Genomic DNA, 13,560 nt, shown 5'->3' with positions numbered 1-13,560 from the left:
CTTCGGGAAACTCACCCCTGTTCATTAACTTAGTAATTATATTAAGTAATGATTGGTTTATGGTAATTTTAATGATTTCCCTTTTAATAATTTAATGTTTTGCAAATGATTAGTTAGCTCTTAACTACAAGCTTATAAATGTCTTATTGAGGTTTTGTAAATGATTAGTTAATGTTTAACAAAAGGCTTATATATATATATATATATATATATATATATATATATATGCTATAACTTATCATTACTATAAACACACTCCTCTTAATTTTTAAACACAATTTCCTTACAACAACAACAAGGATAATAATAATAAAATAATAATACAGTCGTATTAAATATAATACAAGACTCCGTATTCGTGGGTTCCGCATGACAGAAAATGAAAATGCTGACAATTTTTGGTTCAACACCATTTCAGAGGAAATGAGATACGTGTGAGAGATAGGAAACGATGAAAAAAATCACAAGAAAGTGGCTGAAACATAACACATTATGCTGTTCTGTTGTGGTTGAAGTTTCTGCTATGTGTCACTTGACCTAATTTAAAAATCAAACAGAAAGAATTTTTATAGGCCTAATGTCTATCTATACGCTCCTCCTTTTTTAGCTAGATGGGCAATGAGGCATCTTATTTAGTAAAATATTTAGATATAAACATTTTCAAGAGAAACAGCTGTATTTAATATAGTAAATATTGTTATTGCTGGTGGCCAACTGTAATCTACGGATGCTCAAGTCCCTTATATAAAATGGAGAAGTATGTAAGCGTTAAGAACCCTAAACCTGAATTACAGCCTGTATTAGTAAAATGTTTAGAAATTAACTTTGTGCTGTATGTCACCTGAGATCAATAATAAAATAAAATAAAGCTGTGTTCTATAAACATCGCACACGCGCCCCTTTGCATAATTCCTTTATTAGCAGTTGTGTTAGCAGTCTTGACACTATCCCAGTGCTGGCCACGACTCCGTGAGCTCCTCTGATGCGTTCTCCCTCATCTCTAGGACCAGTCCGTTTTTGTACGCTGGTATCGCGTCACATCTGTTCTGCTGGTGGCTGAGCTGAGCCGGACCGCTAAGTATCTGCTTCTTATAATCAGGGTTCAGGGCCAAACTGGACTCATCGGGCTCTTCGGAGTCGCTCTGGCTCTCGCCATCATCCTGCTCATACGAAGGTGTCCTGCAAACCTCTACCTCCATCTGCCGGGGCTCGGACCCTCCGCCGCCACTGGGCTCGTAAAGCTGGAGGATTAGGCTATCCACCTCCTCCCCGACGGGGTACGCCTCCTGTAACACCGATACGCGCTAAGGTCATGCTGCCTATGCTTCTCATAAACATTACGGAGATGTTCAAAAGCAGCAGATCTCACCTTATGGTTCTCTGTGTGGTAGGAGGGCGTTTCTGGGATTACGGGACTGGGAACAGCAGGGAGCAGCTTGTCGGAGATACTGTAAAACATTAAAACATTTCCTGCAGACCGGCACTCAGTATAGTATAGCGTAAGTACTCACTTTTTCCTGGAGACCCATGTTCTTGTAAAATTAATGACATGGCGTGAAACTCAGACAGTGATCTGTGGCAACAGGAACAAGAACTTCCCCGTTAAAATTACAATCACTCTTATGCAAACAAACTGATCCTGCAGTGTATTACACAACCGCGGCCTTTTGCCATTAAGAGTATATTCCCAAATTACAAAACAGCAATGACAATTACTCTTACTGCGTTTCCTTTAAGATGATTACCAATCAGTGTTGGGGAAGCTACTTTCAAGCTACAGTTTTCTTAGTTCATTATGGCAACCTTTTTATCACAATTTTCTTAGCTCATTAATGTCACACAAACGGATATTATGACTCATTCATAATGTATACTGTACTGTGAGTGCTGCGAATACGGATACCCTCTGCACGAGTCGAACGAACGAGAGTCTCGCGGGGACGCACGCGCTGCAGCAAACTGCCCCCCTGCCACGGATCGCCTCTCCTGACGTCATCGCTATAGCGAATAGCGAAAACTCGCTGACTTCTGAATGCTTTTGATGTTTGGTTTGATGTCTTATCATTTCCAGGTGTGACGGTGCCGAGTATGAATTTAATCGCCATTTTATGGAAAAACATAGAACAGCAAAAATATTTAAGCAGAATGAATTCAACAAAGTGTTGGATACAGGGGCGCCGTAAGGGAGAGGAAAGCTAGGACCCTAACCCTGAGTGACAGGGGCCCTAAAAAATTAGGAAAATAACTGGATTGGTTTGGACTGGGGGGCCTAATATGATATGCTTTCATGGGGCCCAAAATCTCTAGCAACGCCCCTGGTTGGATATTCATATTCTCCCTGTTACATTCTCCATGTGGGTACATTCCCGGTCCACTGTGACCCTCTACTGGGTAGGATGTATAGAAATCGTATGGATGAATTTGACTTCTCACACTTGAGAACAGCAGTGAATACAGTTATCAAAAATAAACCAGCATATTTCAAGCAGAATAAATAAGTGTACAGAAATACACAGCAAACGATCCCACCAGGCATGAATCTACGGCGGAATAATCGCAGACCTTGGCTGCAGCTATTTTCCTCTCCCTGAGGGAGCATTAGTGCCTTTTACTGAAGCTTACCATTTGACAATTAAAATGCAGAATGCCATGAGAAAGAAGGCAACCAGACACGTCACAGTGACGACGCTGAAACTGGGCAGCCCTGTATCAAAACAGGAAATTGTTATTTCTTGTTGCTGCATTAAAACAACTTCCAGTTTGCCAACTATAAAGTTCCAGTAAAAAAAAAAAACATATAATTATTACAAAATAAGGTTACAGAATGGTTACAAAATTACTGAATATGGTAGGTATATTTTACAAGGGGTTTTCAGATATCAGCACTTTTGGGAAATGTGCATGTTCAGAGAATAATATTGACATGAGTAACATGGAAGTACAAATAGCATTTCGCACCTTTCTTGGTAGGAGGGTTAGGCTTCATCTGGAAGGTCTCTGTAGTGTTCGGTCCCACTCCCACAGATGTTTGTCCCGCAAGGTGGACGGAGTACACGCTGCTGTGTTTAAGATTTTGCATCGTGAAATTACTTTGAGACCCTGGAACTTTCACTGTATTTGAAATAAGGGAAAAAGGGCACATATCACTGTAGACAGCAAAACACAAACTGCGAATTTGTAATATGTGAAATTATACAACACTGACCATCAAACTGCTGGAGTGTATTCTAGGAAGAAAACGGGAGACGAGGTGCAAGACCATTGTGGGGACAGGACATGCACATATTACGAGCACAACACTCTATGAGCAATTTACAGATGAGTGCATATTTCAAACCCCTACAAAATGGGAAGAACATGCAAACTTCACAGAGGCAGAGCTGAGGTAGGATTTAAACAGTGGGGGCCTTTAAGTGTGAGGCGATGGAATGACCCAGTGTGTCACCATACTGGCAGTTACACACAGCTTGTCCAGCAGCCACTTTAATGCACAGGCTAACACAGGCTGAAGGCCATGCACAGCTGATACAAAGGGGTCCCCATTATCTGTGCTTAATAACATTTTACACTTAGAGTCACCACCTCGTCCCATATTGAAAAATAAAATGACACATAGCCTCTATTGTCAGTCTTAAAACTATTGAAAAACATGGTTAAATACAATAATTAGCTTGAAAGAATGACCTTGCTGATGGAAAATGTGTATATGTAGGGTTAGGGTTATGGGTTATGGCTCACCTGTTTCAGTCCCGTTCGGTCCCAGGATGTAGATTATATAGTTTTTGAGAAAGCCTCTCTGTTCTGACACAGGTATGGGTTCCCACTGTAGTACAGCAGAATTGTGGGTTTTATTAAGAGCAGTGAGGCTTCCAGGTGAGCTTCTGGGTGCTGAAACGACAAGCCACCGCTGAGTTTATTGTGCAAGCAGCATGTGCCTTTATTACAGATCTTTAATTAATTAATACAGTACTTTCTTTCTTTTAGTTACAACTAGAACCCGAGCCTAACCCAAGACAGGCTGCTTGAGGTCTCGCTGACCTGTGCTACACACACGAACATAACTTACCCCCTTCTTTCTTATACACTGGACACATGTCAGTGATCTGCTGCTTTCCTCTTTTGGCTTTGGTGTATATGAAGTAGTGATACCGCACAAAGTCTTCCATTTCTAAAACAAATGAACCAGTGTGTTTATAATTGACAAAGTGTCATGTACCCGCTGCAGCCATTTACAATCTGTGAGTCATTCTGTGTTATAAATCAGAGTCTAGAAAAAGCAAGCTGTTCTATTGGATAAAAAATGAATGCATCGACATTCAATGAATGATGATCAGTCATTTTATAAGCAGCTGGAATATGTTGCAGCTACAGTGGGATCTTGATTTAATTAGTGACTGGGCCGATACCTGGCAGATGAAATTTAACATAGACAAATGTAAGGTACTCCATGTAGGGAGCAGAAATATAAAGTACAGGTATTTTATGGGACCTACTGAAATAAAGGTAGCTGATTATGAGAAAGACCTTGGTGTGTATGTTGATGCTTCCATGTCTCATTCTCGCCAGTGTGGGGAAGCAATAAAAAAGGCCAATAGGATGTTGGGGTATATCTCCAGGTGTGTGGAGTTTAAGTCAAGGGAGGTAATGCTAAGATTATACAATTCCTTGGTGAGACCTCACCTAGAATATTGTGTGCAGGTTTGGTCACCATATCTTAAAAAGGACATTGCGGCCTTAGAAAAGGTGCAGCGTAGGGCCACAAGAATGATTCCTGGTCTTAGTGGAAAGTCATACGAGGAAAGGTTATTTGAGCTAAATCTGTTCAGCCTCAAGCAAAGGAGACTGAGGGGGGACATGATCTATAAGATTCTAACAGGTTTGGATGCTGTTGAACCGAATAGTTACTTCAGCATTAGTTCAAATACAAGAACTCGTGGCCATAGGTGGAAATTAGCGGGAGAACATTTCAAACTGGATTTAAGGAAGCACTTCTTTACACAGCGTGTAGTCAGAGTATGGAATAGTCTTCCTGATAACGTAGTGCAAGCTGAATCCTTGGGTTCCTTTAAATCAGAGCTAGATAAGATTTTAACAACTCTGAGCTATTAGTTAAGTTCTCCCCAAGCGAGCTCGATGGGCCGAATGGCCTCCTCTCGTTTGTATAGTTCTTATGCTCTTATGTGAGGCATCAGGCCCCCCCAGAATGCGGAAATTCTGGAAATTCAGGAAATGTTCTCACCTGCATTCATAATCTCGAAGGCTTGAGATGTACTTTTGACTGTACTGTGATTTTCATCGGCCAGTTTTGGTGTCTCTCCGGTGAGTCTGTACCACACTACACACAGCTCCATTCTCTTTTTGTTGTTTGTCGTGGTTTTTGACCGGTTCTCTGGACAAGCTGTAGATGAAATAACTGGTTTAATTTTTTTGGACAATGTAACCAACACACAAGGTACATTCTGGAACGCCGGGGCTCCGTGATGCTTACTGTCTAAGTACTGAGCTGGGATGGTGATGTGTGTCTCCGGTGAGACACCCACACTGTTATTAGCACGGACAGTTACGTTTACAGTAGAGGCAGCAATTGATAATTTGTAATTCGTGCTCTCTGTGTAGACAATGTCCATGTCATGCCAACATGGCACAGGACTGGTAGAAATTTGGTACATCAGTCCTCCAAATGTGGCATTCCTGGAATATTCCTACAGGACAATTACAGAATGGACATTAAAGGATGTTTCCAATAGTCTTCTGTACACTGAAAATGTTTTTATACTGTATGTTTTAATGTTACTACAACCATTTGTAATAGATAATGGAATATTAGAAGTACATTATACCTGATCCTTATACATCCTGACATATTAAATTAACTTAATAAAATTTATTTTCTTTATTTTGTTTTTAAATTTTCTCCTTCCGGGACACAAAAAATGTTTATTTCCACTGCAATGCTGAACCTATGTGATATGTAGATTTTAGGGTTACATTTAATCTTACCTCCAACATTAATTCTAGCAATCGAACCCCTTTTTTAAGTTTTTGCACTTTCCACTTAACTTTTGGCTGGCTGTCAAGTTCTGTCACAAGATAAAATGAGAAAAAAAATCTTCAGTTTCAGGACAGTAGAAATATTACCCTTTACATACTGCTAGCAGGGATGAATGAGTCAAATTCATATTTTAGAATGTTGATGTTATAGTGCAGTAAATTAATATTGTGGTTTGCATAAAACCAGATTTCCCAAAAAAAAAACCCTGAAGCAAGCAGATGATCATATTGGGATATTTTGATGGGTATTTGTAAAGCCAGCAGGTAATTAACAACCTACTACACAGATGCCAAATATCAGAACAATTAAAAGCAGCTCATCTGATTAGTGCTCTGGGCTTCCTTCAACCAAAGAGCCTGGGATTTTATGTAGGGAATTATGTCGGACAGCCAGCTCTTCATTTATATAGGGAATTATGTAGGACAACCAGTTCTTCATTTATATAGGGAATTATGTAGGACTGCCAGCTCTTCATTTATATAGGGAATTATGTAGGACAGCCAGCTCTTTATTTATATAGGGAATTATGTAGGACAGCCAGCTCTTTATTTATATAGTGAATTATGTAGGACAGCCAGCTCTTTATTTATATAGGGAATTATGTAGGACAGCCAGCTCTTCGTTTATATAGGGAATTATGTAGGACTGCCAGCTCTTCATTTATATAGAGAATTATGTAAGACAACCAGCTCTTCATTTATATAGGGAATTATGTAGGACAACCAGCTCTTCATTTATATAGGGAATTATGTAGGACAGCCAGCTCTTCATTTATATAGGGAATTATGTAGGACAGCTCTTCATTTTTATTTTGAGGTCATAGTAACGTTGCAACAATTAGAGAAGGCTGCTGTTCCACAGGGGAGAAATGCTACATAAGGCAGGGCAGCTTGTGGAATAAAATCCCAAGACCGTCAACTGCAGACAGCTCTGATGGGTCCTGTGTGATGCAGGGAGGAAACTTTCCTCTCATTGTTTGCCACAAATGGTCATTGAAAAACAAGCCTGTACAGCTGAACCTGGTTTAACTTGACGATAGTAAATGGTCACTTGAGAATGGAGGTAACAGATGAAAAGATTACCGGTGGGGACTTGTTTTATTTGGCTCCAATCACTCCAGATTTCCGCTTCCACCTGCTTGGCCCTTCGTCTGATCATGACCTCGTAGTTGGTATTATGTTCAAGATGTAGTGACACAGTGTAGTTTTCTGTAAATTCAGATCTAATTATACAGTCTTATATAATCACCACTGGTCCAAAAATATTTTTAAACAATTACTTTAAGTTCCTCCAAAACCATATAATGCTGTACATATTCCACCAATAACCTCCTGTCATTTAACGATTGTCTTCTGGTATTGTTTGGCATTTGTATGGACTTTTTAATGCTTTCAGTTATAGCACGCCAGCCAATACTGATCTTCAGCAATGAAACATTATGTTTTCCAATGACATTACAGGGAGAAAAAAAACAGACATTTACTGTACTCCTAAAAAATAAACTACAGCACGGTGTAAATCTGCCTTGTGGATTCCCCACAGCAGTGACATGAATCTGTAATTACTGTGTGGTATTTGTCTCTGCAGTACACCAGTCAGCTCCTATGTCCAGAAGGTGTTGGGATTACATATTTCTGTCGATCCTTCAACAAGACGCTTTAGCCCAAAAACTGCACTGGAGCACCAGATAAATGGTCGACCCCAAGCTTCAGCTGCACTGATTTAACTGAATTGTGGACCGGGTGTGCATCTTGGGGGAGGGAATTGGCCTGTTAATTAACAGATATTGTATCCTCAGTAAAAATCTTAGCCAGTGAAACTAAGAATTTTCATTCAAATACATATTGCAGAGTTTAGTGATGAGTACCGGTTTAGCTCTACCCATTTTTTTGTAATGAAATGCATTTTGGGAAAAGGACATTCAATGGTTTTGTTTTGAGCTGAGAGACTGATTTAGGTATCTGATCATTTTCATTTGTCTTTTTCCTGTGAACTTCAGTATTCATTCTCAGTTATTTAAATTTCAGTCTCATTTTAGAACGTTTTGACAAGCCAATTTTCAGCTCTTTTATACGTACTTTCAGTAAAAGTGGCCTTTGTACCAGAACCCCATTTAATTACAGGCCAGTGTCCAATTTGCTTAATTTTCCTTTAATTTTGCACCTGTTGTTTCATCCCAGCTGTAGAGATATGTTCTAATGCCTTATGCCAGGGTTCTTCAACTCTGGACCTTGATTCCAAATCCAGGCCGTGTTTTCAGTTCTCCCAGGTAGTTGTTGAATAATTACTGATTCTGATTGGTCAGAGGCTTCACACCTGACTGAAAGGTAAAGGAAGGCTGGGAAACCAGCAGTGCTCGGACCTCGAGGACCATGAGTTGAATAACCCTGTCTTATGCCAACCAAGTTTGGCTTTCTGCTTTACCACTCAAAACACTGTAACTCTCCCCCACAACTAGATAAATGGTGCGGTGTTCCTCTGAAAGATAAAAATAACAATGGCTGACTTTCGGGGGGGTGGAGTTTCCTGAGTTAGGCGCCCTGCAGCCAGTGAGTTAGCAGCTCTTTGGCTATGAGCTAAGGCAGCAGCTGGGTCACTGTTATCACTAATGTGAAATATGTGCAGTAACTGCGGTCCTGAGGGTGTCTCTACAATTCCAGTAATCTGCACTGTGAAAATCTTCACAATTCTAATGGAAACACCAAGACACGGCGGGTGATTGCTGATTAACTGAAGACTATGAAGTGCCTAGTTGTACCTAATAAAGGGGCTCCTACCCAGTACTTCCTAGGTGTAAAGGGGCTCCTACCCAGTACTGCCTAGGTGTACCTAATAAAGGGGGTCCTACCCAGTACTGCCTAGGTGTACCTAATAAAGGGGCTCCTACCCAGTACTACCTAGGTGTACCTAATAAAGGGGCTCCTACCCAGTACTGCCTAAGGTGTACCTAATACAGGGGCTCCTACCCAGTACTGCCTAGGTGTAAAGGGGCTCCTACCCAGTGCTTCATAGGTGTAAAGGGGCTCCTACCCAGTACTGCCTAGGTGTAAAGGGGCTCCTACCTAGTACTGCCTAGGTGTACCTAAAAAATGGGCTCCTACCCAGTACTGCCTAGGTGTACCTAATACAGGGGCTCCTACCCAGTACTGCCTAGGTGTACCTAAAAAATGGGCTCCTACCCAGTACTGCTTAGGTGTACCTAATAAAGGGGCTCATACCCAGTACTGCCTAGGTGTAAAGGGGCTCCTACCCAGTACTGCCTAGGTGTACCTAATAAAGGGGCTCATACCCAGTACTGCCTAGGTGTAAAGGGGCTCCTACCCAGTACTGCCTAGGTGTAAAGGGGCTCCTACCCAGTACTGCCTAGGTGTAAAGGGGCTCCTACCCAGTACTGCCTAGGTGTACCTAAAAAATGGGCTCCTACCCAGTACTGCATAGGTGTACCTAATAAAGGGGCTCCTACCCAGTACTGCCTAGGTGTAAAGGGGCTCCTATCCAGTACTGCCTAGGTGTAAAGGGGCTCCTACCCAGTACTGCCTAGGTGTACCTAAAAAATGGGCTCCTACCCAATACTGCCTAGGTGTACCTAAAAAATGGGCTCCTACCGAGTACTGCATAGGTGTACCTAATAAAGGGGCTCCTACCCAGTACTGCCTAGGTGTAAAGGGGCTCCTACCCAGTACTGCCTAGGTGTACCTAAAAAATGGGCTCCTACCCAATACTGCCTAGGTCTACCTAATAAATGGGCTCCTACTCAGTACTGCCTAGGTGTACCTAATAAAGGGGCTCCTACTCAGTACTGCCTAAGTGTAAAGGGGATCCTACCCAATACTGCCTAGGTGTACCTAATTAAGGGGCTCCTACCCAATATGAAAAGCATAAATATCAGCTGTATCACGCGTAAGATACCAGGGAATAACTGGATCATTTTCTTTGGGGGGACAAGTATCTTTCTTCCACATTAGCTATCTCTGCTCTTTCCTTAGACCCAAACCAGAGCAACTGTCTGCCAAGCCCCCCATCAATTAACCGACAGACTGCAATATTTAAGCCCAGTGAACAAGGGAAAATCAAACGTATTATATTACAGAATGTAACAGACGCCATGCAGGAGAATGCAAGGGCTTAATTTCTGACAGACTGCCCTGAAATTTAGCTAGATTCTGTCAAGCCAAGAACAATGAACTAACCTTGTGTATTCTGGCCATCGTTGGTTTCAAAAGTTTCCTGGAAATAAAACAAATGTAGAAACAATGTGATGCTAAATGGTTTAACAAGCAGCAGTATAACTGTCCACATGCATAAACATATACATGAAATATGCATATAGAGATGCCTGATTTTAAACAGGAATTTTCAAAAATATTTAAAACAAATACAGATGACATACCTACATAGTGGATGTCACCTTACCTGTACCAAGTGCTCATGGTCCAGTTGCTTCAGTGATATCTCGTAAACTGCACCCCTATGTTCTTCACTCTGTTTATTCCACCATAAAGTCAGTTTTTTTGAAGACCGTGAAATTTTTTTGATTTCAGGAGCGTCATATTTAACTGAGGAAAAAACAGTAAAGCACATAACTCAATGTGTGCTTAAAACACACACATAAGAGTTACCTGAAAATAGGCCTCCGTATAAATGTAATGGCTTTTTTGGAGTAATTTCATTGTTCTCTAGATGTTGTAGAAGCTGCAGATTTACCTTGATTATTGAGACACACGGTGAGTTCGGCTGATCTGTAGGTGCCGGTCGCTGTTTCGACTTCCAGCCACATGTGTATCGTCCGTGTGGTGATGAGGAGCTCACGGAGTACGGTACAGCTGGTGTGTGATGTGGTACAAATCGAGTGGTGCCTTGAGTGCTGGCCGGGTGCCCTACAAGTAAGAACACATGGCTAAGCCATCACATTGGTTTTGTCTATTTCAGCATAGTGCATGAAGCTTTCGTGTGGAGACGCCCTGTAATGTAACTCACTGATAAAAAAGCTTGTAAGTAGCATTCTGCAGAGGTGTTACAGGACGCCATGTGCAGGTGAAGTCTTCATCAAAATCAGTGGTTTTCTTGTAGCATTGAACATTATGGGCTGGTTGTGATGTTTGTCCTTTCAACAAAGCAGAGAAATGACTGGTGTAAATAAACAGTTAATAAATATTGGCCCACTGGAACCTTCTTAAAGTGACCATTTAACTGGCATGCATTTGTTTTTGGGTATTTAAAAAAGTCACGTGAATAAAACTCATTAAATCATTAAAGAGGAACTTTCAAGTGGTATCGAGTATCTAGCATAAGCCGATATCCTCTCGATCTGTAACACTTTCACATGTTTATCTGATCACAGTGTCCGCAATGTTTATCTGATTGATGTTTATCTGACTTTTGTGATGTTTATCTGATTCTTATAGCAAACACTAAATACGAGAGTCACTCACAATTTAGATTGTCGAATATCGTAACCCGAAAATCCATCATACCTTCAACTAAGACCACAAAGAGCAAAGCAGAAAAGCATGCTACTTCCTTCATCTTTTCCACGGCAGTCCTCTGATGGAGATCTTGTGCAGGAAGCCCATCCGTCCTCTGGATCCCGAGCAGCTCACTGAACCCTGTGCTCACTGAGATGTGCACCAGTGTTTACAGCTCGGCAAATGTTTCAGTTGCCTTTCTTGTAAACGAAACCCTTCTATGAATGTCAGTGTGTTCTCATTTTAATGCAGGCAAAGAGCAGAGCTAGCTGTTTCTTAACCACAAGCCACAACTCATGGGGGGGGGGGAAGCAAGTGACCTGGGCTGCTGCGGGTGAGACTTGGGCTGCTGAGGTAAAGTTTAAGTTAGTCACAGTCACAGACAGCTGATGAGAAAAATTACTGTTACAAACCAAAACTACACAAACGGTTGTTCAAACTACAGTACCTTTATTCTCCAGTGTAATATGACACTTCATGATGCTAATTACATAGACAGAGATCGAGTTCTACCAACCCAAGATTTCACTGCTTCTCTATGAAGAGACCACCGTCACTTCTGAGCGTTTCTAAAGAACACGTCAGTGTTGTGAGCAGTGGGACCTTTAATTGAAGTCCATCACTGCAGAGTTGCTGGACAATGGTAAATATAGTCCATACAGCCTTAAGCACAGAGGAAGCTGCCCAATGTTCTACAGAACAGCAAACTCAATGGAAATGGCAAATACCTAAACAGTGTCCCCTGAGCGCACCCCCCAGTCTTACTGCCCCCCCCTGTACTACCAGGAGTACCATTCTTTCATAATGCAAAGAGTTCATCAGAGACACATGGTCTAATTTGCCAGGTAACAAGGCACTCTAACATTTCCCCTCCACATCCTAGTGTTTCCACCATTGACCTCCCACATTCCCATATTCTGTGCTTTTCCGCATTAAACAAAGTTCTTATTCCAAAGGAGGTTCTTCTTTACAGTGAAGGGGAGGCAAAAGATCATGGTGATGATATGAACCACAGTAATCACCAGAGAAGAATGGTGCACTTAGATAATCCCACTTTCACACCCCACGTCCTTGATTCTTCCTGCTGCTACAATCCCTGGCTAAATGAGTTGCGTGCTGTTTTGAAAGTGGTGTTCATTTCATTTGTATTGATGTTGGATGCAGAGTGAGTGGCTAGAAGAGAGGTGACTGACATGTGACTTTCTTTAGGTGTAAGTGGATATGTGTGCAGATCTTCTCCTGGGATACTGCCAGCTGGAGATCCAATCCCTGAGTCTGTCTGTAAGTTAAATTTGTAGGTAAGACAGAACAGTAATAATATATTAGGTAATAAGAACTATAATAATACAGTAAAAATAAAACTACATACTGTACAGTAGTGTACTCTACCTCAAGCCAGCAAACTACTGAAGCCGTGCAATGTTTTCATGATTTCACAGCCGAATCTTTGATATAACAGGTTTTATGGCATTCATATCTAGGAGAACAGATTATTCTGTCTCACGCTAGCGCTGTGTCTGCCGTTTTAGAAGGAGAACAGATTAGTCTGTCCCACGCTAGCGCTGTGTCTGCCGTTTGAGAAGGAGAACAGATTAGTCTGTCTCACGCTAGCGCTGTGTCTGCCGTTTTAGAAGGAGAACAGATTAGTCTGTCTCACGCTAGCGCTGTGTCTGCCGTTTTAGAAGGAGAACAGATTAGTCTGTCTCACGCTAGCGCTGTGTGTGCCGTTTGAGAAGGAGAACAGATTAGTCTGTCTCACGCTAGCGCTGTGTCTGCCGTTTTAGAAGGAGAACAGATTAGTCTGTCTCACGCTAGCGCTGTGTGTGCCATTTGAAAAGGAGAACAGATTAGTCTGTCTCACGCTAGCGCTGTGTCTGCCGTTTTAGAAGGAGAACAGATTAGTCTGTCTCACGCTAGCGCTGTGTGTGCCGTTTGAGAAGGAGAACAGATTAGTCTGTCTCACGCTAGCGCTGTGTGTGCCGTTTGAGAAGGAGAACAGATTAGTCTGTCTCACGCTAGCGCTGTGTCTGCCGTTTTAGAAGA

General features: G+C 41.7%; 1 protein-coding gene across 5 annotated transcripts; it reads right to left on the bottom strand.

The window, feature by feature from the left end:
- Positions 1-900: 900 nt before the first annotated feature.
- il12rb1 (interleukin 12 receptor subunit beta 1) lies at positions 901-12,252 on the bottom strand. 5 transcript variants are annotated; one of them, XM_023843540.2, is made up of 15 exons: positions 11,527-12,252; positions 11,030-11,156; positions 10,757-10,949; positions 10,466-10,534; positions 10,243-10,279; positions 7,135-7,260; positions 6,001-6,080; positions 5,489-5,702; positions 5,240-5,398; positions 4,067-4,168; positions 3,739-3,888; positions 2,959-3,111; positions 2,623-2,704; positions 1,370-1,448; positions 901-1,286 (listed from the first exon to the last, which is right to left on the bottom strand). In XM_023843540.2, exons 1-15 carry the CDS (start codon positions 11,576-11,578, stop codon positions 945-947), a joined length of 1,965 nt encoding a protein of 654 aa, XP_023699308.1. In that variant the 5' UTR covers positions 11,579-12,252; the 3' UTR covers positions 901-944. The 5 variants fall into 5 exon arrangements, with proteins under 5 accessions (XP_023699308.1, XP_072556028.1, XP_023699309.1 ...); XM_072699927.1 differs by having other exon boundaries at positions 10,466-10,608; positions 11,527-12,251; XM_023843541.2 differs by having other exon boundaries at positions 10,757-10,929; positions 11,527-12,251.
- Positions 12,253-13,560: the final 1,308 nt, after the last annotated feature.

This window comes from Paramormyrops kingsleyae, chromosome 15 (assembly GCF_048594095.1).
Source record: "Paramormyrops kingsleyae isolate MSU_618 chromosome 15, PKINGS_0.4, whole genome shotgun sequence".
In the NCBI taxonomy this organism is placed as follows: Eukaryota; Metazoa; Chordata; class Actinopteri; order Osteoglossiformes; family Mormyridae; genus Paramormyrops; species Paramormyrops kingsleyae.
Note: the sequence above shows the minus strand (reverse complement) of the source record. Positions and strands in the feature narration are given on the sequence as shown.

Bases quoted from the DNA above. Each gene is read 5' to 3' on its own strand.
- il12rb1 (XM_023843539.2), bottom strand. From the start codon at position 11,578: ATGAAGGAAGTAGCATGCTTTTCTGCTTTGCTCTTTGTGGTCTTAGTT. The intron at 10,930-11,029 runs GTGAGTTACATT...TCTTACTTGTAG, and splicing joins ACTTACAAGCTTTTTTATCA to GGCACCCGGCCAGCACTCAA. The intron at 6,081-7,134 runs GTAATCTTTTCA...ATCTTGTGACAG, and splicing joins AATAAAACAAGTCCCCACCG to AACTTGACAGCCAGCCAAAA.